Source organism: Pelodiscus sinensis, chromosome 2, assembly GCF_052426305.1.
Source record: "Pelodiscus sinensis isolate ZL-2025 chromosome 2, ASM5242630v1, whole genome shotgun sequence".
Classification (NCBI taxonomy): domain Eukaryota; kingdom Metazoa; phylum Chordata; order Testudines; family Trionychidae; genus Pelodiscus; species Pelodiscus sinensis.
Window position 1 is genome coordinate 223671512 of NC_143053.1, and position 23880 is coordinate 223695391.

A 23880-nucleotide genomic window follows, 5' to 3' on the forward strand; every position below is an offset into this window, starting at 1 on the left:
TGCACCCTACAGTTGAAGTGCAACTGTACCAATGCAATGTGTCTACACCAGGGGCTTCTACTAGCATGACTGTATTGATTAGGGATCACAGCTCTTCATACCCCTGACTGACGCAGCTATGGTGGCAGAAGTCTGTAGAATAGCCTTAAACTGGGAGTAGCACCAATTTACATATTTAAGTAGAAAATCACAGCTACAACTAAAATAATGAAATCTGTACAAAAACTGCGAAAAACAGGCCTAATCCATGTTTGAACCTGGGCTTTCAAATAGGAAACTGTACTTTTACCCACTTGCATTATCTGACATATCAAAAAAGGCTATGCTAAATTCAGTTTTATATTAGTAACCTGAAGTAATTCTCCTGATTTGTGATTCTTGCTACAGTGTAGCCACAGGGTCTATGGGTGTGTGTACACAGCCCTGCACTTCCCTCCTAGAGTTGGTTACAAAATAAGGATGCTTACAGATATAGTAACTTGGTGTTTTCAATCATTTTGTCATACCGATTTGTATTTCAGGCAGTAAACGCATCTTAAGTTTGTCATATTTGTCAGCACTGTGTGACCTGAGGCTCCATTATCCCTTAAGATTCTGATGAGCTCTTCTGAGGTGAAGCAGGTGGGGTAACTTTGAATGGATTTGTGACTGGCAGTTGATAACAAAATAGGTCAGTTCAGCTATTGAGGGGTCCCTCTGCCTCTGGCGGCTGATTGCTAGATAAAAAAAGGAAATCTGAAGCAGTTTATTGAAGATAAGTACTGTAAGCCTTTCAGAAAACATAGTGAAATGGGACTGTAAATGCCACTGACTAAAAGAAAGCAATGAGATTAGTTCAGGGTTGGGCAAGAATTTTTAATGGGAGGCACTCTAAGAATTTAGTAAGTGGCCAAGGGCCACACTCTTCCATTATATTAATGAAGGAGGTACTGGGTCTGCGATGGAGGTTGGGGGTAGATGGGAGCATGGGGTAAGGAACTGGGGTCCAGGAGGGAGCATGGGATCTAGGAGGGGGCTGTGACCTGGGGCAAGGCACTGGATTGTAGGATATGCAGGGTCTGGGAGAAGGTATGCAGGTGAGGATTTTGACCTGGAGGGGGAGATGTAGGAGGGGGTGCAGGGATCTGGGTTATGACTGGGGATAGTGGATTGAGGTGCAAGTTCAGGGACAGGTTTGTGACCTGGGGTAGAGGTGCAGGTGGACGTGCAGGAGATTGGGCTGCAGAGTCTGGGGATTTGTGCCCTGGGGTAGGGGTGCATGAGGGAGGCAGAGGGTGAAGGAAAGGGAAGGGCTGGTGTGCCAGAGGTGGTGCTGGCAGGGATTTTGGATGAGGCTCCTGCAGACTAGATGTGGCCTGCCAAACTGCCAGATCTGGCCTGTGGGAGCCATATTTTACCTGCACCTGGATTAGCTGGTTTCTGGAGATGACTACGGCCTGTGAGAACTTACTCTGCTTTAAGAATGGCCATTAAAGGCCAGATTCTTTCAGGGATTAACCACCTTCTGCTCACATTAATTTCCAGGTAGTTTAGAGTGATCAAACAGTTTGGAGGAGAAGTGCAGTACCTTATTGGCTAGGGTCCCAAAATAGACTGTACAGCAACCTGAAGTCTGTCCTAACATTTGTCAGTGTTGCAGCTGACTCTGGTCTGCCAGGTGTGATGGCTGGTACCATTCCCACCCCCCAACTTCCTTACGTGCCAAAGAGCAGGGATTCCTTATTGCTCCCTTAATCTTTCAAATGCTAGTTATCAGTGTATTTTCTTTAAAGTGTCAGCAGGAAGATGTACCTGTTACCTGTCTGGACTTTGGAAATGCCATTTTGCTTGACTCAGTCTCTGCAAGGGAAAAGAGCAATGGAAACAATTTGACTGATAATTTATTTTTCAGCAGCATGAATTTTTCCCCCACTCTTTTCTCTACTGTAACTCTTCTCTTGATGTCCCCTTTGGATCCTGCCTCTTAAATCAGCTGGAAGGGCACTACTGAGGATTCAGAGACCTTTTGTCTTCCTGGTAGGCCAGTTACACTGTGCTCTCAGTACTGTTACCTTCATGTTCTATGGGGGACAGAACTGGTGATAAGAGTCATACCTGATCTCCAGTATTGCAATGCAGAGTACTGAAACATTGCTTCTGGTGGTGTGGAGAGGCAAAATATGACCCAAGTATATGAGACTGTAATTCCCCTTCTCCTTTATCCTGCTTCTTGAGCCTCATGAATCCTATCACCATTTCAGACATTTCAGAGGAATGTGATAAAGAAAACGCTTCATATTGCACCAGGTGAACTATGTAATGTCATGTGATTATAAATATTATTTAACCAATCCAAGGGTATGTCTACATAGCAACATTATGTTGAAATAACTAGTGTTATTTCAAAACAACTTAGTCCACGTCTACACAGCAGGCAGTTATTTCTAAATAATGTTGAAATATAAATAATGTTGAAATATTGTCAAGCTGGAGGCAGGGCTGGCCTTACCATGAGGTGAACTGAGGTGGCCGCCTCAGGTGCCAAACTGTGGGGGGGGGGGGAGGGGGAGGAGAGGAGGGGATGCTACTAGGACCCAGAGTGTAGAATATTGTGTCTGCTGCTGGTGCATATGTATTCTCTCTGCTCTAGATGCACAGAGATGGTGGAGTTTTGTGCTGGAGGTAGGAGGGCACAAGAGACATAACAGGCAGGCAGGAGAAAAGGTGGCATGGGGGTGTCATTTGATCTTCTCGCCTCAGGTGCCGAAATGTTGTGGGCCGGCCCTGGCTGAAGGACTTCTTACTCTGACTCTTGTAACATTCATTGTATGAGGAGTAAGGGAAGCTGGAGGAAGAGTGCTCTATTTTGAAATAAATGCTGTGTAGACGCTCCCAATTTCAGAATAAGCTATTTTGAAATAAGCTATGCAATTGATGTAGCTCAGTTTGCATAGCTTATTTTGAGTTAAGCCCTGCTGTGTAGTTGCACCCCGAATGTTGGGTCCAGTTCTGCAAGGCCTTATTGCATGAGTCATCATTATTCATAAGGAAAGGTTGAAGCATTGGGCACATATTTTGTTTCTTTGTAATGTTAACATGAGGGTAACGATGTCTAATAGATTAAGCATGTGATTGGGAATCAGAAACTCCTGAGTTCCAATTCAGCTTCTCTGTGGGCATGGACTGTGCCTTAATTGATGTTTGGAAAGTCCCATACAATTTTACAGCAATGTTAGGATATATTTTAATAAAATGTAAAAAATATTTCTCAGTTCTTCCATACAGAAAATGGGGATTATATTATTTACCTATTTCACATCGATTTTAGTAAAGGCCTTTAAAGCTTTATAGGAAAATATAAATGATAACTATTGATATTAAGATTGTCGATTAATCAAAGTTAGTTCATATGATTAACAACAAAAAAATTAAACAATAGAATAGCAATTGACATTAAATATTTATGGATATTTTTCTATGTTTTCATATTTATTTTTTGTTGTATTTGAAAAAACTACTGTACAGTGCTCACTTTATATTATTTTTATAACAAATATTTGCACTAACCAGATAGTATTTTGCAGTTTGCCTCATATACATACTGTAGTGTATTTTTTTTTTACTGTAAAAGTGCACCTTGAAAATGTATATTATTATTTTTTGTTTCATGAATGCATGCAAAAACAAACCAATGGAAAACTTTAGTGCCTACAAGTCCATCCTACTCCTTGTTTAACCAGTCACAAAGAAAAACAAGTTTGTTTACATTTACAGGACACAATGGTGCCATTTCTTATTTATAATTTCACCAGAAAGAGAGAACAGCCATATTTGCATGACACTTTTACAGCCAGTATTCAAAGGTGTTTACATGCCAGATATACTAAACATTCTTATGTCCCTTCATGTTTCAGCCACTATTCAGAGGACATGTTTCTATGCTAATGCTTGTTTTTAAAAAATGTGTTAATTAATTATGTCACTGAACTCCCTGGGAAAAGAAATGTATGTCTCCAGTTCTATTTTACTCAGTGCTGCCATATATTTCATGTTGTAGCAGTCTCGGCTGATGACTCAGCACGTGTGTTCTCAAAGTGAACAACTTTCACTTCAGAAATGTGCAGAAGGTACAAATTGTGAAATTTCTAAGGATAATTAGCACACTCAACCCAAGGCTTGAGACTCTGAATTACCTTCCAGAATCTGAGGGACTAGGTGTAGAGTATGCTTTCAGAAGTCATAAGAGAACAACACTCCAGTGTGGATACAGAACCTAAATAATCTAAACCACCAACAAAGAAAATCAAACTTCTGCTAGTGGCATCTGACTCAGATGAAGAAAGTGAACATCACTGGTTCACACTGCTTTAGATAATTTTTTGGTAGAACCTGTCCTTTGTATGGATACAAGTCCTCCACAATAGTGGTTGAAGCATGTAGGAACAAATGAATCTTGAGCATATCTAAAACACCTTAAACGCCAGTTACAATAATGCCATGCAAACGCCTGTTCTCACCTTCAGATGATACTGTAAACAATATCTGCCTTATCTCCTGCAAATGTAAACAAACTTGTTTTCAGTGCAACTGGCTGAACAAGAAGTAGGACTAAGTGGACTTGGAGGCTCTAAAGTTTTGCATTTTTAAATTTTGAATTTAGGTTTTGTCTATAATTATACATTTTAAGTCCAGCTTTTATGTTGAAGAGATTGAACTACTGTACTTGTACTAGATGAATTGAAAAATACTATATGTTTTTTACTGTGCAAATATTTTAATCAAAATAAATATAAAATGAGCACTGTACACTTTGTGTTGTAGTTGAAATATATTAGAAAATATAGAAAATATCCAAAATATTTAAATAAATGTTATTCTATTAGTAACAGCACAGTTAATCTCAGAATTAATCACAATTAATGTTTTTATCCATGCAATTAATCATAACTATTTTAAACACTTGATAGCCCTAATTGTTATATAAATCAAATCAGTTATTGTAAATGAAAAATGCATTGTTATTGTCTGTTAGGTTGAGTTCAAGAGTTATTGTTTGTGGTGGTTTTGCTCATAAGATAAGTGTACCTGTAATGCCCACAAGAGGGAGATAAAACATATCCCATGAGATTACATACTTGTGCTAAGGACATTGTTGATATCCATATATTTCACACCCATTAGCATTCATCAGTAGTCATCACACAGCAAGCAATGTTTTTTTCTATACTGAAACAGATCTTATAGGAATATCTTCATTATTTAATTTGTATCATAATGTTTTTAAATTGACATCCATCACCATAGCATCTGAATGTCTTCCACATGAAATCAACAGCAATAATGAAGGCCTTAGTGGACATGAATGTCCAGTTCTTATTGCCTTTTGGAGGTAAAACTCTGCCGAGAGATATGTTTTGATTGAGTGTTTTGTTTTGTTCGTTTCAGATTTTTTTTGTTTGGTTTTGTTTAGGGAGAAGAGTTGCTTCAGTAGATGGAAGTAGAATCTTCAGCATGGAGATTGTCAATCTTTTTGTGATAGAAGGGGTTTTCTAAAGGCATGAAATAGACAGGAGTGAAAACAGCAATAGTGCTCTGTAGAAATTTAGCAGGCCTTAACAAAAATTGCTCAAATCTTTTAAATTTAATAAAATGATATTCTTACTGTACATTTAAAAAAACCAGTTTATAGACTTTATATCTGATATATAGCATTGTATTAAATTAAACAGGATGCTTTAAAGTGCCTATGGAAAGATTATCAACTTTTATTTAATTTTATAAGACTTTTCTGTAAGAAATAATCAGACTTTGTAATTATTCACACTATTATTTATCTTTTATGTTCAATAAAACAAAGAGATTGGCTGTGATAGCTACTTGGATCCCAACTAATCAATAACCATCTGTCCCCTACATTATTTTTTTGTTTTTTGTCGTACAGGTGTATTTTATGAAGTTGTTCGGAGCTTCCCTCGAGTGGAGGAAAATGTACAAATGGATTCACACCTGTACAGTCACAGGTGGAAAAGGCATTCAGAGTCTCTCAAATCAGTTGATACTAACAGAGCCAGCATGGGGCAGGACTCCTCAGAGCCTGGGGGCTTTACAGACCTACTGCTTGACGAGGGACATGACAACACCACGCAGATTGAGGTAGAGATCATTCCACGTGAACTTTATTTAATTTCTGAACTATACTGTGAACAGTGGCATGCATCAAAGTCCCAGAACCCTACAAATGTTTTTAAAAGCTAAAAAATTAGTTCAATGCATTTAAAGTTTGATAACTGAGGCCACCTTAATTGCCTAGTACTTTATTTAACATGTTACCATGTGAACTCCAGTTTCTTTTCTCCAGTTACTTGGCTTGGAGAGTTTGAGAAGGGATCCCCCTCATGGGGAAAGATTTTTATTTCCGCCACTGTACTGGATGTTTAAAGATGGAAGCTGCCTGTCTCCTTGCTGTACAACTCAAGGAAAGCTTTATGGCATCATTAGAAGCTCTTGCTGGAAGACTTGAAAAGGAAAGAGGAGCAACTTACAATTATTTATTATTTATTATTTGTATTACTGTTATAGCAGGGTCCTGTTGTGCTATATGGGCCTTGATTCATAGAGCACTGAAGTCAATAGAAAATTTCCCCATTGCCCTCAGTAAACTATGGATCCTTAGAAGTGAAACGATTTAAAGTTTATTAATTGCTCAAGATTCTGAAGAGCCAGATTTTCTTTTCATTCACCCTTTGTAAACTCTGTTGACATCAGTGGAGTTATTTCTAGTTCACAACTGTATAATTGAGAACAGAATTTGTCCTAAGTATTTTGAGGCTCTTCTTCTGTTTAGTTGGTGAGAAGTAACTTGAGTATTTTTATCAGAGAGGCAGCTGTGTTAGTCTATAAGGTGCCACAAGACTTCTAGTTGTTTATGCAGATTCAGACTAACAGATTTATTGGAGCATAAGCTTTTGTGGGCAAAGACCTACTTTGTCAGATGCATGTAGTTGCAAATTCCAGAGACAGGTATAAATAAACAGGCACATGAAAAGAACAGTACCAATCAAGAGGAAGGCCAGAGATAACAAGGTCAATTCAGTCAGAGAGGATGTGGCCCACTTCTAGCAGCTCATGTGGAGGTGTGAACACCAAGAAAGGAGAAACTGCTTTTGTAGTTGGCTAGTCATTGAAGCTATGTCTAGATCACACAGAATTTTCGAAAGAGGATATGCAAATTCCCACGGAATTGAAAGAGAATCTTTCGAAAGTGAAAGTAATCTGGATTCATTTTTTTTTCAGGAAATTGCCCTCCCCCCCCCCTTTAAAAAAAAAGCCACTCTTCCTTAAAAAATGGGGTTTATACTTTTTTTTTCAAAAAAGGGTTTTTTTTTAAAAAAAAAACTGCATCCAGACTACTTTCACTTTCGAAAGATCGTCTTTCGAAAGTGAGATCAGAAGGAGATATACAAATTCCCACAGAATTTGCATATCCTCTTTCGGAAAAAAAGTAGTTTAGAGATGCCCTCGCAGTCTTTGTTTAATCCTAAATTGATAGTGACAAATTTGCAAATGAATTGTTAGTTCTGCAGTTTCTCTTTGAAGTCTATTTTTGAAGGCTTTTTGTTGCAGGATGGCTACTTTTGAATCTGCTACTGTGTGTGTCCAGAGACATTGAAGTGTTTTCCTACAGGTTTTTGTCTGTTACCATTCCTAATATCTGATTTGTGTTAATTTATTCTCTTACATAGGGACTGTCCAGTTTGGCCAATATATATGGCAGAGGGGCACTGCTGGCACATGATGGTATACAGTACATTGGTAGATGTGCAGGTGAATGAGCCCGTGGTGGTGTGGCTGATATGGTTAGGTCCTGTAATTGTGTCTCTGGTGTAGATATGTGGGCAGAGTTGGCATCGAGGTTTGTTGCGGGGATTGGTTCCTGAGTTAGAGTTACTGTGGTGTAGTATATGGTTGCTGATGAGAATTTGCTTCAGGTTGGCAGGCTGTCTGTAGGCAAGGTCTAGCCTTCCTCCCAAGGTCTGTGGGAGTGAGGGCTCATTGTCCAGGATGGGTTGTAGATCACTGATGATGCGTTGGAGAGGTTTTAGCTGGGGATTGTAGGTGTTCTGCTACAATGGTGTTCTGCTATTTTCTTTGTTGGGCCTGTTTTGCAGCAGGAGGCTCCTGAGTACATGTCTAGCTCTGTCAGTGTGTTTCCTCACTTCCTCAGGTGGGTATTGTCATTTTAAGAATGCTTTGTGAAGATCTTGTAGGTGTTTGTCTCTGTCTGAGGGGTTGGAGCAAATGAGGTTGTACCTTAGTGCTTGGCTGTAGACAACAGATTGTGTGGTGTGTCCGGGATGGAAGCTGGAGGCATATAGGTAAGCATGGCGGTCAGTAGGTTTTCGGTATAGGGTGGTGTTTATGTGACCATCACTTATTTGCACTGTAGTGTCCAGGAAGCGGATCTCTTATATAGACTGGTTCAGGCTGAGGTTGATGGTGTGTTGGAAACTGTTGAAATCATGGTGGAATTCTTCCAGAGCCTCCTTCCTTGTGGTCCAGATGACGAAGATGTCATCAATGTAGCATAAGTAGAGGAGGGGCACTAGTGGATGAGAGCTGAGGAAGCGTTGTTCCAGGTCAGCCATAAAAATGTTGGCATATTGTCGGGCCGTGTGTGCCCATAGCGGTGCCACTGGTTTGAAGGTGAGGGTAAAGTCACAGAGCTTGGCCACCAAAAGTGCTGTGGCATCATCAGGGATTTTTGGAGTTGATCTATTTTTCAGTTGCAATTTGGATATCCACTTTCTGGTTAGATTTTGTGTTTGCAGATAGATAGTAGGTAAAGGTTTCAGTGCTGATTGATTTGATGTTTTTAAAACAATATTTACTTGCTTTTTGTTTAAATAATGAAAAGTACTCTATATTCTTGAAGCAGAATACCTCTTGGAATAAGTAATTGTTTACTCTGAATTCTATACATTTCTATTCTTTGTATTTTGCTTCCAGAACAACAGACCCATTTATACTGTAATTCTAGGAGAACTTATTCTTGAATGAATAAAGCAAATATCAGTTTTTGTGGCACAACTATTTTACTTTTTTATTATTTATTATTATTAAATATTTATTTTGGATAAAGAACAACAAGGAATACAAAGCCTTCTGTGGAGACAGTGGTGTTTCAGTCAAAAATTATAAGGCTTCTCTGACTGAGAAGCAAGGGAAAATTGTTTTTGTTTTTTCAATATTGCAGTTTGCGCAGTGCTAATTGCAGCTCCTATTTGCAATAACATGGAAGTTACTGGCTGGTAAATGATACTCTTGACCTGTATGTTGATTTATGAGTTGTTGATTGCCTCCTGTACTCCCATCTGGGCACATATGTAACTAGTCAGTCAAGCACGCTATAGACATTGCTTCTGATTATTTAGTCGATAAAGTGAGACATGTAGCTACAAAAATATTCAAGTAGCTGAACTTTTCATGGCTTATCTCTAGGGGGTAATGCAGTGTTGCTTGCTTCTCTGTTCTGCCGCTGTTCTAAGATTTTATAATGTGAACTCTGTAATTGCAGGAGTGACATTAATATGTGGTAGTGTGTGTGTTAAAAGAGAATACTTGCAAACAAATGTGAGTAATAGTGATATTTCCTATGTGCATCTTCCCTAAATAACCTTAGATTGATGAGAGCATAGTGCAGATTGATGCGAGCATAGTGCACTGACTGTGTACTAACAAGCTTCAATAAATTCAGATGCAGTACCCCTTCATAGTGCTCCTTTTCGAAAGTCTTCACTGTAGAATTAAGTCACTGAATTGTGTCTCTTAACTGTATTGGATTCCATTATAAATTCTCATAACACACAAAATCCTTGGTGCAAAGCTTCATAGAAGTGGAGCAGTGTATAACAAATATTCACAGTATAATCTGTCTGTAAGTAGCAAATTCCTCTCCCGTATCTTTGGAAATGATCAGCCATGCTAGTATGGCATATTGATTTTTAGTAATCTTCTTTTCTCTTTGTTATAGTTTTTGTTGAAGAAAATCCACAAAATAATTCTCTAATTTTTATCTAATGAAAATAAAGCATTGCAAGATTATAATAATAATAATAAAATAAAGATTGCCTATCTCCTAGAACTGGAAGGGACCTTGAAAGGTCATTGAGTCCAGTCCCCTGCCTTCACAGCAGGACCAAGTACCATCTCTGATTTTTGCCCCAAATCCCTAAATGGCCTCTGCAAGGATTGAACTCACAACCCTGGGTTTAAACAGGCCAATGCTCAAACCACTGAGCTATCCTTCCTGCCCCCCCATTCACAAGGTATTTTAGAAGTTGTCTAAATTATTTTAAATTCTTGTATTGTACATATCAAAGATGCTTTGATATTCAGTCTACTCATTATGTATAGTCACTCCCTACCACTTTCCTTACCATGATGAGCTTTGTCTCAAACCAACTGTAAAAGAAATAAGCAAAAAAACAACAAGGAGATAGAAAGCCAGGTATGTGACTTATTTTGTAAAAAGCCATACATTCGATTTCCTAAGTATAGTATCAAATCTGACTTTCTGATGGGAAAAAAATGCAGCCTGGGGTATAAGTGAGTGCAGTTCCATTGATTGTTTCCTAAGATTTTAAATGTTATAATAATATCTTTTCATGTATAGGTTTTCATGAGAGGACAGCGAAGAGCTTTAGACTGCCCCACAGTTTATCATTAGTCAAGAAGGGTTAATTTTGTTGGTTTTGTAGATTGAAAGTCTCCAAGTGGTGGGGGATGATTCTGTTGCATTTTCTTTTCCATGACAGGGCTGAACCAACAGCTTCAGCTTTGGTAGGGCCAGGTTAAAACATAGCTGGTATTGGCCTTGAGTAATGGTTCTTAGACTTTTTTGCCTGTGGGCCATCTGGCTCAATGTAAATCTTTCCGTGGACCACCAGTTGCTAATGGAAACTCACCATTAATTATATAATTATGCCCTAGCTATTTTGCTAGTGCAGCCGTTAGGGAGAATAGTTGAATCTAAATTATTAAAAGGATTAAGCATTTTTACTTTCTCATGTTAGTTCATCAAACTTCATTTTAAATAAAAGTAAAATATTAATTTATGTCCAACAAAAAAGGTTTCAATGTTTTCTTTCTATATTGCAGAAGTATAGATCTTTTTGGGTTGGGGGGTCACTAGCCAAGAGAAAAATCAGTTGGGGACCACACAAATCAGAAGCAAAAAAATCTCCTCCGCAACCTCCCAGCACTCACTGTTGTGGCCTCCAACTGAGACACCTCACTCCTCTGCTGCTCCAGCCCCACAGGGCAAGAGGAAGGGACAGGGAGGACTCAGGTTCAGGGCTTCCCATAGGTCACATTTACTGTTTTGGGGTTCTGAAGTTAGTGGATTTTGTGGACACCCCCCCCTTAGGCTCTGGGGTGGGGACAAAAATGAGGAGTTCAGTATGTGGGATGGGGCTGCCAGCAAGTGTGATAGGGATGGGAGGTGCAGAGTCTGGGCAGAAGGTGGGGTGCAGGAGGGGGTGAGGGTGAGAGGTCTGGATGGGAAGTAGGGTGCAGAAGCAGGCTGAGAGTAGGCTAGCGAGGTTGGAGGGAGTAAGAGCAAGGAAGGGTGCAGTGTGTGGCCAGGAGGGAGGGTGCAGGAGCAAGCTGGGGGTGCAGGGTCTTGGCGGGGTAAGAGATGAGTGAGGGGGATTGGAGTGTGGGGGTCTGGGCATGAGGGGGATGCTTATCTGGCTTCACACCCCATTGCTCCCATTGGTCAGTGGTTTGCAGAGAGCTGCCCCCTTGTAAGACTGCGCTACCAGTAGCAGGAACTGCTCCTATATATATTGCTACCAGAATTATCACAATCCTACAGGCTGTTGTTTTTAAACAGAAAATCAAATGTTTAGAATTGCTCCCTGTTTCAGCACTGGTGTGGGGAGGAGATCCTCTGTTGTCCTCTGCACTGGCTTTGTGTTTATTGAAATCCAAATGGTACCGTGTCAGCACAGGAAACCCTGAGATTTCAGATACTTTGTACCACCGCAAAAACCTAAGCCGGGGGTGGGGTGCACAGGGCACAATTCAATACAGAAGTGTTTCTCGGTTAAAACCAGCTCTTTGGTGAGGAGTAAAGGAGGGGGACAGACAGCCCCTTCCCATGGCCTCTGGATTAGCCCCACTCTGCGTGGCTGTCCTACAGAGCAACCCTCCCTGCCTCGGAAATGCATCGTACCCCAAGCCCTCTTCTGCACCTTCCTTTGCTCCTTCACCTCCCTATTGGCCAGACACCTACCTCCACCCTTGCTCCTGCACTCTCCCTCCTGGCCACACTCTGCACCTTCCCTGACACGAACCACTGATCTGAAGGCAGGATGGGCAGGTCCCACGGGGAAAGGCCTCTGGGCTTATCTGGATGTTTCTACAGTGTGACGGTGCCGGCCCTGCTACTTCCAGGACTTCTCCAGGAGCCAGTGCAGCACCTCACCTGGGCAGTACCTGGAGGCAGCGGGCCCACAGGCAGATGCCACGGTGTAGCATGGGGATATGGATGCCGATCGCCCATGTAAAAGGAAAAGGTTCCCCATGGGTGGGGCTGGATACCAGGCTGCAGTGGGGCTAGAAGTTCCCACTGCTGCTTCACTTCTGGGTGCCGCCAAGACCTCTGCCCAGGTAGCACTGGCCAATGGCAGCAGTGGGGTAAGCCTTGCTGTTGTTCCTCCAGTCGGGTGGGTACGGGGGGCAGAGCTCTGCCCTCCCCTCCTCCTCTAGGCAGCAGGGAGGCAGTACGACTCCCCACCTTGTGGGGGGAAGGGGAGGCTGCACTTTAGCCATGGACCACCTGGGGGGCGGCCACAGACCACTATGTCCATGGACCACACTTTGAGAACCAGTGACCTAGAGCAATGTTTCTCAAAGTGGTTTCACGGTCCACTTTGAGAAACACTGATTCCCACAGCTTCCCTTGGCTGTAAACGGCCACGGAGCTGGTAAACAAATACACCGGAGCGGACAGTTAGCAGGTTTCCCAAAGCAGTTTTGAGTACTACTTTGAGGAATACTGGGCTAGAGCACCTGCTGCTGAAGTCACGTGATTACATCATAATCTTATCTTTCACTTTTAAAAGCAGCAAATGTTTACTCTTATTGTTGCAAAAAACAAAACACAGAACCACTCACACCTTCAGAATGTGAACTGACTGTGACAAGGACAGCACTTTGTGCTTGAGTTGCAGAGAGCCTTCAGCAATAACTCTGGGTATGTCTACACTACCCCGCTAGTTCGAACTAGGAGGGTAATGTAGGCATACCGCACTTGCAAATGAAGCCCGGGATTTGAATTTCCCGGGCTTCATTTGCATAAGCGGGGCGCCGCCATTTTTAAAACCCCGCTCGTTTGAACCCCGTGCAGCGAGGCTACACGGGGCACGAACTAGGTAGTTCGAACTAGGCTTTGAAGTAGGAATAAGATCCTCCGGAAAAGGGCGCTTTTTCCGGAGGATCGGGGCCAGTGTAGCCGCTCTTTTCCGGGTTTTCTAAAAGCCGGAAAAAAGCGCTGGCCATTTTTATGCAAATGAAGCGGGGGATATTCAAATCCCCCGCGGATTTGCCTATTACGATAGCTGAAATTACCATGCCCCTTCCGGAAAAGGGGCCAGTGTAGACATACCCTATATGATTAGAGGTTCCAAAGAGCAAAAAAGCCTGCAAAATCAAATAACATTTTTTCCTGGAACTTTTTGCATTTTAAAATTCAGTGTGCAAAATGACTTCGTCATAGCCTTTTGTTTTTCCCTAGATTCTTGTTTCATATCTCAAATTGTTACCTTGAAATTGAAAATAGAACTCCTGTAAATGTAAAAAATTAATCTCTGGCATTCTGTCTTTTCTGAGGTTAAAAAAAAAGTAAATACATTTTTAAAAGTGGAGTGATACAAAAATCAGAAATTTGATAAAGACAGCATAACATTACAAATTACATGGAAAAGCCAAAACATCATATAAAATCCAGTCAGAAATAGTCAATTTTATGAATATCTTCTAAAGAATATTTAAAGTTATGGGTGTTTCTATATTATGATAATCTACTTTAAATATACCCGTCCTGATTGGCTGACCTGATTGAGGTGGACCCAACGCATCTTTAAACCACTTATGTACACATACAATCCCTAACCTACTATGTACTAGGACAGTCTGTTGGAATTAGACAAAGTGGCTACATCTAAACTGCATGACAGATACTGTCGAAAAAGCCTCTGTTGAAAAAGAGCATCTAGATTACAACCAGTTCTGTCGAAAAAGCAAGCCGCTTTTTCGAAAGGGAGTATAGATGCTCTCTTTCGAAAAAGCAGTTTGCATGCAATAGCGCCTTTTTTCGAAAGAGTACTTTAAAAAAAAGGCGTTATTCCTCATAAAATGAGGTTTATTGCCGTTGACAAAACTGCTGTGTTCTGTCGACTTAGTGTCAACAGAATACGGCGGTAGTGTAAACGCAGATATAGTTTTGTCGACCAAAGGCCACTTTTGTTGACAAAACCCTGTAGTCTAGACACACCCAATGGCATAACAGTTTTCAGACTCTTTAGAAAGAAGGATATTCATCTTGTCAGAGTAACTGTTGAGTCTTCAGAGGGCCCCTGGAAAAGAGTAACTATATAGAGTTTTCTGAATGCTTTTACAGTACCTGATATTATGCTTACTGAGTGCGTTTGAGTGCCTGGCTAGCTAATAAGTGCTTTATTAAGTGTCTAGGTTACATATCGTGTCTTACTATTGTGACTCTCAGGGAATGTTTCTTAGAATATCACTATAATATCAGATAAGGAAATGTTTCCACAAACATGTCCTTGGATATCCCCTGTTTCTCTGATTATATCTTTCACCCCTTAAGGTACATCTAAACTACTTTCTATTTTCGAAAGAGGATATGTAAATTCCCCGGGAATTTGCATATCTTCTTCCCATCTCACTTTCAAAAGTAGTCTGTATGCAGTTTTTTTAGGAAAAAAACCTTTTTTTCGAAAAAAACCCGCGTAAATCTCATTTTTAAAGGAAGAGTGATTTGTTCGAAAAAGTTTTTTTCTGAAAAAATCGCGTCCATACTACTTTCACTTTAGAAAGATCTGCTTTCAAAAGTGAGATCGGTATAGTTTTGTCGACAAAAGGCAACTTTTACAAAAGGCCACTATACCGATCTCACTTTCAAAAGCGGATCTTTCGAAAGTGAAAGTAGTCTGGACATGTAATTTGCCTATCCTCTTTCGAAAATAGAGCATAGTCTAGACATAGCCATAGTGTTTTCTCTTTAGTTTTCCTATCTAGATTTTTGTGTGCTGATGAATCAAAAAAGTATCCATTTCGATTTCTATTATAAAAGTACATAACTTTAGCAACTTTTAAATGAAGAAAAAATTTCTAAGGAGTAAGACAGCTCCCCAAAGTTCTGAGAAGTAATCTTGAAATTCTGAAAGTCGGTTTTGTGCTTTTCACACTCTTTTATTTTAGTCTAATGAAAAGGGTCGCTGGCATCACAGTGTAGGCCTACACCAGAAATTATAATTTTTCCACTTACAGTGCAGTGTTCATATTGCCATGGGCTAAATTAAACAGCATTGATTTGATATGGACTACTGATGAACAGGTTGAATATAACAAACTTTTCTCTGAAAGCCTCAGATTAGATTTCATCCTCACCAGTAAAAAGCTAGTGCTATATCTAATCCATGCTCCAGCCTTCATCAATCTTAATGCCAACAGTACATATTACTATAACTGATTGCTTTGCAGTTTCCACTATAAGCCCTAATAAATCATCAAAACATTATATTGACAATTGAAGATGTTAGTACAACATTGGTACTTGTGAAGGCAGAGTTCCCCATTCTGTCCTAACTAAATCACTCATCAACTGGAAAGAACTACTAGTAGTAGTAGTAGTCTTGAACTGTTGTAAGGCTATTCGAAGCAGTCTCTGGATAGCTGGGCTGCAGATCTAATGGACATCTTTCCTGTTTCTCTGTTGACTCTACAGATAGCATAGGGCTAACAGTGTAGAGAAAATGCAGATGATTTTCATAACCTGTCAATCCCAAATTCTGAGTAAAAAAGGAGACGGAAGCAGTCAGTGGCAGGCTGGAAGGGTATGGATGTTGCTATCCTGGAACTCAAGAAAGCAGTACTTTTATTTTAAAATGTTGAACTGTTCTTATATCTGAGAGAAGGGAAGAGTGTATGTATTCGTTTGATGAACCATTTGTTGTGCCCCACACAAAGTAATAAGTAGAAGGTTTCTTGTACATGTTTTGGTTTCTTTTTTTGTATGTATATTGAGACGGGAGAATCCACTTTGTGACAAGACTATGCATGTAAGATTCACTCCCCTGCCACAGAAATGTATCACTCTCTAGCCATTCTAGAGATTATGTGAAATAGTTGCTACCGTTATGTATAGATGTTGGGTGTAACTGGCAAATCCAGTCAGTTACTTTCACATAGGGTTGCAGGGTTCTGAAAGCTAATGAGAGCAGAGAGATGCCTGGTTGTCTGGAAGCAAGTTCTGTTTTGTGGGTTATGTGGATGTTATTTTAAAAATTAAAATAAAAATAAAATGTGTGTAATACCTTTCTTAATGTGGAAAATAACACATCAATTATTCTGACTGGAATTAGGCCAGATTATTCCTCTCATGAGAGGTGGCATAATTTAAATTACCTCTCACGAGAGGTGAGATATTTACATTATCATGTAAGAGAAATAACATATGTAGGAGAGAGAGTGACCTCAGAATGTGAATCTTGCCTGATGAATCAAAGATTCGGGCAATACTGAACATTCCAAAGCATGTTGAATTATATCAAGTTCATACCTAACTGTATAGCTGAAACAACTCACCTAAGACATCTCCACTAGGCCACTGAATGGGCATGAATCCCAGAGCACAAAAGAGTTCAGTGATTTAAAGCACATTCTGACATCATCTCTGGTGCTTCAATTATTTTACTCACTAAAAGACATCAAACTCTCTACTGATGCCTCTAGAGACTGGGAGCAGTACTATTAAAGTGTCATGGAACTGATTGGTTGCTAGTCTTGCATTCATCTGGGGCTGAAACAGCCATATAAATGAGATTTACATATTTAAAAGATACTAGATTTCATGTATGGATGTACAAGATTTCACAATTTTCTCTATGGTCTTAGCTGCAAAGTAGGAACTCATTGCAAAGCACTGATTGCAATACAGGAAAGGAAAGTTGGAGAAGCAACACCTAGGACATTGCAAGAACTTTTGAAAATAGACTCATAGCCTTTAAGGTTAGAAGGCCTCCTTGTGATAATCTAGTCTGACCTCCTGCACATCGCAGACCACAGAAATCTACCCACTCATTCCTGTAATAGACTCATAATATCTGGCCGAATTACTGAAATCTTCAAATTATGATTTAAAGACATAAAATTCGATGGGGATTTGATCATTAGAAACATAAATAGCAGGGTTTGTGATGACCAGGAGAACCATATGGTGACATGACTTGCCTGCTAGGGGCAAAGGTTGCGGATCTCTCGAGACATCCAGATAGTCTTATGTGTAGTACTGGAAAGGAGCCAGTGGTCGTAGTACATGTAGGTACTAATGACATAGGGAAGGGTATGAGAGAGGTTCTGGAGGCCAAATTTAGGCTGCTAGGAAAGAGATTGAAATCCAGGACCTCTATGGTAGCATTCTCTGAAATGCTTTTAGTTCTACGCGCAGGGCCAGGTAGTCAGGCAGAGCTTCAGAGTCTCAGTACATAGATGAGACGATGGTGTAGAGAAGAGGGGTTTAGATTTATAAGGAACTGAGGAAACTTTTGGGATAGGGGGAGTCTGTACAGGAAGGATGGGCTCCACCTAAACCAAAATGCAACTAGACTTCTAGCACTTAACATTAAAAAGGTTGTAGAGTAGTTTTTAAACTAAGGGCTGAGGGAAATCTGACAGGTGCGGAGAAGTACGTGGATTGGACAGAGACATCTATTAGGGGAGGTTCTATTAATAGAGATGCTCTAAGTTCTAGTCAGGAGGAGAGAATGGAAGTATGGGTCAGATCAGATGAGACACAATCAAATGAAAAAGAGTCAAACACATCAGGAAATGGCAGACAGCTAAATAGTGACAAATTATTAAAGTACTTAGACACAAATGCTAGAAGTCCAAATAGTAAAATGGGTGAACTAGAGTGCCTAGTTTTAAAGGAGGATATTGATATAATAGGCATCACAGAAACTTGGTGGAATGAAGACAATCAATGGGACACAGTCATACCAGGGTACAAAATATATCAGAAGGACAGAACAGGTCGTGCTGGTCGGGGAGTGGCACTATACATGAAAGAAAATGTAGAATCTAATGAAGTAAAAATATTAAATGAGCCAAAATGTTCCATAGAATCTCTGTGGATAGTAATTCCTGGCTCCAATAATAAGAATATAGCATTAGGGATATATTATCGACTTCCTGATCAGGACCATGATAGTGACTATGAAATGCTAAGGGGGTTTAGAGAGGCTATCAAATTTAAAAAAAACTTGATAATAGTGGGGTATTTTCAACTATCCCCATATTCACTGGGTACACGTTTCCTGAGGACAGGATGCAGAGATAAAATTTATTGATATCTTAAATGACTGCTTCTTGGAGCAACTGGTTCTGGAACCCACAAGGGGAGAGGCTATTCTTGATTTAGTCCTAAGTGGAATGCAGGAAATGGTTCAAGAAGTAAATATAATTGGACCGCTTGGAAATAGTGACCATAATGTAATAAAATTTAACATCCCTGTGGTAGGAAAGACACCTCAGCATTTAATTTCAGAAAGGAGAATTACACAAAAATGAGGAAGATAGTTAAACAGAAATTAGAAGGTATAGTGACAAAAGTAAAATCTCTGCAAGCTTGCATGGAAACTTTTCAAAGACACCATAATAGAGGCCCAACTTAAATGTATACCCCAAATTAAAAAACACAGTAAGAGAACCAAAAAAGTGCCACCATGGTTTAACAACCAAAGAAGCAGTGACAGATAAAAAGACATCTTTTAAAAAGTGGAAGTCAAATCCTAGTGAGGAAAATAGAAAGGACCATAAACTTTGTCAAATTAAGTGTAAAAATATAATAAGAAAAGCCAAAAAGGAGTTTGAAGAACAGCTAGCCAAAATCTCAGAGTAATAGTAAAATGTTATTTAAGTACATCAGAAGCAGGAAGCCAGCTAAACAACCAGTGGGGCCCTTGGATGATCGAGATGCTAAAAGTGCACTAAAAGATAAAGTCATAGTGGAGAAGCTATATGAATTCTTTGCTTCAGTCTTCATGGCTGAGGATGTTAGGGAGATTCCCCAAACCTGAGCCATGCCTTTTAGGTGACAAAACTGAGGAATTGTCCCATATTGAGGTGTCATTAGAGGAGGTTTTGGAATGAATTTATAAACTTAACAGTAACAAGTCATTGGGACCAAATGGCATTCACCCAAGAGTTCTGAAATAACTCAAATGGCAAATTGTAGAACTATTAACTGTGGTTTGTAACCTATCCTTTAAATCAGCTTCCGTACCTAATGATAGCAAGATAGCTAAGGTCATGCCAATATTTATAAAGGTCTCTAGAAGTGATCCTGGCAATTACAGATCTGTAAATCTAAAGTCAGTACTGGGCAAATTAGTTGAAACTATAGTAAAGAATAAAATTGGCAGACACATGGATGAATATAATTTGTTGGAGAAAGTCAACATAGTTTCTGTAAAGGGAAATCATGCCTTACTAATCTGCTAGACTTCTTTGAGGCATAAGGATCTTGCGCCAAAAAAGGATCTTTTGAGCCAAAAGGAAATGTCCACACTGCTTGTTTTTGTGCAAAAACTCCTTGCACAAAAATAGCTTAGATAGGTTATGCAAATGAAGCATGACAAAACGCTAATCAGTGCTTAATTTGCGTACTCTATACAAAGCCAAAGGGATAATCTTTCTTGTCCAACCTGGATACTACTTAGTAATGGCACATTCTCAAGAACATCTTCTCCATCTGACATTACACGACCTGATGATCTGGAACAGTCAGTAAACATACATGAGAATATGTTAAATGTCATGTACTGTCTCTCCAGGCATATGGGTCAAATTAGAGGAAATACTTCAGGGAGTGAAGCAAGTGATAAGTAAAGGAGGAAAATATCCGTATTTCTCAATTGCATACTCTCATTGTAAATGTGAGCTGTCAATGATCTCAGGAATGTTCTCGAAAGTATCATAGACTATGGTTCCCACAGTGATCTGAAGTAATATATTGGATTAAATATATGCAGGCTACCCAGGAATGACCACATCAAAAAGGAGAGCAAGAGAAGCTATATTCTGGACACACATGAATAGTGACATTGAATAAATGCTCAGCAGATGTGGAATGTGTCAGAAATGCAGAGATTCCCAGAAAGATCCGGCGATACTGCACAGGCAACTTGCAATTCCATGAAGCAAAGCTGGAACTGGCATGTTCAGCCTGAGAAGACAGCACCGTCTTATAATGGACTGCTTTACCCCATTTCCCAGAAATAGATGCACATGAAGATACCAAAGTAGGAACAGTTGTCATGCACATTAAATATGTATTTGCACATTGTGCAATTCCAAGAGAAGTAATAACTGACAACAGGCTACAGTTCAAGAATAAGGAATCTCTGTAATTTGCAAAATATGTACAACTTTCACCACGAGACACTAGTGCCAGATATCCTCAAAAAAATGGATTAGCTGCCTGTGGAATATGTATAAAAAACCTGCTAAAGAGCAAGAGATGCAAGAGATTATGTATATTTAACAAATATCCAGCTATGCTGCTACTCTGAAAAGTCACATGCCAAACACCTCTACAACATGCATATAAACATTTGATTACCAGATGTGGGACAAAGGCTGACCAAGCAGTCTTTATTAGAGAGGAGAAGACTAAGAAAATGCAGTCATACAGAGAGCCATAAGGGAGCAAGACTTTTTCCACAAATAGAAAACAAAGGCTCCGGGAAATTAGCAAAATGGCATTAACCTGTCCAAATTTTAGTTATTGAAGAGGAGTCACTTCATCCATATTCAGTGATCACAAAAGCAAAATCTTAAGAACAAATTGTAAGCATCTGCTCAAGGTATCTGACAAGTTGACTGAGAAAAATGAAGTGAGAGCAGACACACAAGGTGAAAACAATTCATAGGCTAACCCTGTTATTGACTATAAGACTGACCAGCTTTTTATAAGACCAGTACTTACCGTAAGAATATTTCAGTGCAGCATATTGGAGAGATCGCTAAAACATCCAAACATCACCCTGAGGCTATGTCTACACTGGAAGATTTTTGCGCAAAAACCTGCAGAGTGTCCACACCCCAAATGCGCTTTTGCACAAGTAAATCGGCAGTAAAATGGCAGAACAGAGGGCTTTTTCCAGTGTAGGTGAACCTCCTTTTACGAGGCATGACTCCTTTTTGCGCTATGGCTGTTACGCAAAAATCCATGTGTGGATGCTCCGCAAGGGTTTCCTGTGCAAATAGAGCCTATCCGAATAAGCACAGGTGCTCTGATGGCCATTCTGCGAATGGCCATCAGAGCTTTCATGTGCAAGAGTGTCCATGCAGTGTGGACACTCTCTTGCGCAAAAGCGCATCGCAGTGTTGACATACTTTTGCACAAGAAGTTTTTGCGCAAGAATTCTTCTGCAAAAGATTACTTGCGCAAAAACATTGCAGTGTAGATGTAGCCTAAGAGACTGATCAAGGCATGTTCAGGTTGTGTTAAAGAATCCTGAAGGGTTATTAAATCAGTTATTGTATTGTAATAGTTTGAATTTAATTTAATCATATTTAATTCCAGTAAAAAATTTTTAGAAAGGGATCTAAAAGGGAAGATATCCAGTAAATAAAAAGCGGAAGTCTATCAGACCCAAGCTTCCTTTGTTTGCTGGCTTCGCATTGTTTAAATAAAAACAGTTGCACTAATCTGATTCTTTGCAGTGCCTGAAAGAGTGAATGTTTTGTTAGATTCATAATAGGCTTAATGGAGCCTTTCACCTCCAGTCTCAGTTAGCGTAAACCTGCTTTATGGTAGCTGTGAGGCACTCTGATAAGAAATTGCAGTATAAACACCTAGTTAAAATTCAGGGTTAATACTGCTCTATAAACCAAACATTTATATGTTTGTGTTCCTGGCTCTATCTCCTTTTGTTCTATCTCAGCTTGAGATGCTTGAGCTAAGAACCTTCAGATGTAAATCTGTGGGATTGTATTCAGAGTGTCCTCAGCCTGTTGACTACAGATCACTCTCCTATTGGCAAGAAAAAAACAAATTTGCTTATTGTTTCCTTCCTCTGGCCTATACACAGAACACACACAGGCTTTTCCCATAGCAGATGGCATGAGTAAAATTTGACATATTTTTGTGGGAAATACTGTTAATTCCTTAAGGCGACACTGAGTAATATTGTAGGAATTTATTTTAAGTGTATGTGCACATACACTTAAAAGCTATGATAGTTATGGTACATAAATAAAAATATGCTTTCCTAGATAAATATTAAAACATTATTACTTTATGAGTCATTTGTATGGTAAACAGCCTAATTCAAGATTCAGGCCTCCAAATTAAAGATGTTCACTATGTATTCATAGAAAAAGAACATTTGCATTACAACTGCTGATCCTTAGCTTTAGTTGTCTGAAGTTCAGATTTTAAGGAATTATATAATATAAGGAGATAGGTATATCTCATCGAGCTGGAAGGGACCTTGAGAGATCATTGAGTCCAGTCCCCTGCCTACATGGCAGGACAAAGTATCATTGCTGAAAGATTTGCCCCAGCTCCCTAAATAGCCCCCTCAAGGATTGAACTCATAACTCTTGGTTTAGCAGGCCAATACTCAAACAACTAAGCTATCCTCCCCAAAGGGCCTTTGATGGGCTTTAAAAGCACAGATGAACACAAGTAATCAGCCAAACAATTACTTTGCAGAATGTAGTGCAGAATGGTTATTTTCATTTGGGCTACATCTAGACTGCAAGCCTCTTTCAAAAGAGGCTTTTTCGAAAGATATAGGCAGTCTGGATGCTCTCTTTCGAAAAAGCCCAGTTTGCATTCAAGAATGCCTTTTTTTGAAAGAGCACTTTCGAAAAAAGGCATTCTTCCTCGTGAAATGAGGAGTACTGCCGTCGAAAGAAAAGCTGAATTCTTTCGATTTAATTTTGAAAGAACGCAGCTGTAGTCTAGACGCAGGTGAAGTTTTTTCGAAAAAAGGCTACTTTTTTCGAAAAAACCCTGCAGTCTAGACACAGCTTTGGAGTATTGCCATTGGCTTTTGTATACCATATTTTGAAAATATATTAACAAATAGTAATAGGTTTGGAAAATAAGCACTATGAGTTGTGTGTGAGAACTTGTACATGTTGTTTAGAAAGGAAGCATGATTTTGAGTTGTCTGGGGTCACCATCCTTATGTAAGCAGGGGGAATGGTCCCGCTATTGTGGGGAACTTTCCTGGCTTCTATACCACCCCGGTGAAATGGACCAGCGAAAGGATCTGAGTCCCTGCTCCCACTTCCTTTACCCCACGGCTTCCCTGATCCTGAGGGCTCCCCCTCCACTCTCCTGAGTAGCAGAGCCCTCGAAACCCCAACAAGGCTGGGCCCAGGTTTCCTAGGGCTTAATCCCCGACCTTGTAGTCACTAGGGGCAGGAGTTAGGGTGTCCCCACTCTGAGGTGCTCTCTTTACACTGCAGGCCTTCTTGGCCCAGTGATCACTTCATAAGGTTCAAAGCAAATACAATTTATTAAACATCAACTGATTAAAGAGAAAAGAATAAGAAAAAATGAGAATGGTTAAATAA

The 23880-nt window shown here is 39.9% G+C and overlaps 1 protein-coding gene across 2 annotated transcripts in view; it reads left to right on the top strand.

Moving 5' to 3' along the window:
* Nucleotides 1-23880, top strand: part of PLXDC2 (plexin domain containing 2) — a 409726-nt gene that overhangs the window by 165750 nt on the left and 220096 nt on the right. For both annotated transcript variants that reach the window (XM_075922487.2, XM_075922486.2), the window contains exon 2: nt 5921-6132. In XM_075922487.2, the coding sequence (XP_075778602.1) occupies nt 5921-6132 (212 nt within the window). The remainder of the gene's footprint in view (nt 1-5920; nt 6133-23880) is intronic.